Source organism: Penaeus monodon, chromosome 24 (genome assembly GCF_015228065.2).
Source record: "Penaeus monodon isolate SGIC_2016 chromosome 24, NSTDA_Pmon_1, whole genome shotgun sequence".
Classification (NCBI taxonomy): Eukaryota; Metazoa; Arthropoda; class Malacostraca; order Decapoda; family Penaeidae; genus Penaeus; species Penaeus monodon.
The window spans coordinates 25,050,215-25,050,521 of NC_051409.1; the positions used below are offsets into that span (position 1 = coordinate 25,050,215).

Consider the following 307-nt stretch of genomic DNA (forward strand, 5'->3'; position numbering starts at 1 on the left):
AATTCTGCAACAGTAACACCAGTACCACAGCATTTTCATCAAGCAATTTCTTGATAGAATAACCTATTTTTGTAAACTTTTATTGCGCCGTGCCAAGAATTTCCCTCAGATACCGTGCACGAACAATAGCATGTCCTCCCCTTGCGGTTCATGTCAGTGCCGGATGTCAGCAGAACCGGTGGTATATAAGAGGTTCCAGTTGATGAGCAGCATCAGTGCTCGAGCGTCTCTTGGTCCTATAACTTTTCCCTGGAAGCTGCTCAGCCGCCGTCGTCGCCATGTTTCAAACGGCAGCTTCTGATAGTTC

General features: G+C 46.9%; 1 protein-coding gene across 1 annotated transcript in view; it reads right to left on the bottom strand.

Annotated features, from left to right (window-relative positions):
* The window catches only part of LOC119588914 (histone H1-like), a 23,050-nt gene extending 22,770 nt beyond the window's left edge, over positions 1-280 (bottom strand). The window contains exon 1 of the mRNA XM_037937534.1: positions 177-280. Within this exon, the coding sequence (XP_037793462.1) occupies positions 177-280 (104 nt within the window). The remainder of the gene's footprint in view (positions 1-176) is intronic.
* Positions 281-307: the final 27 nt, after the last annotated feature.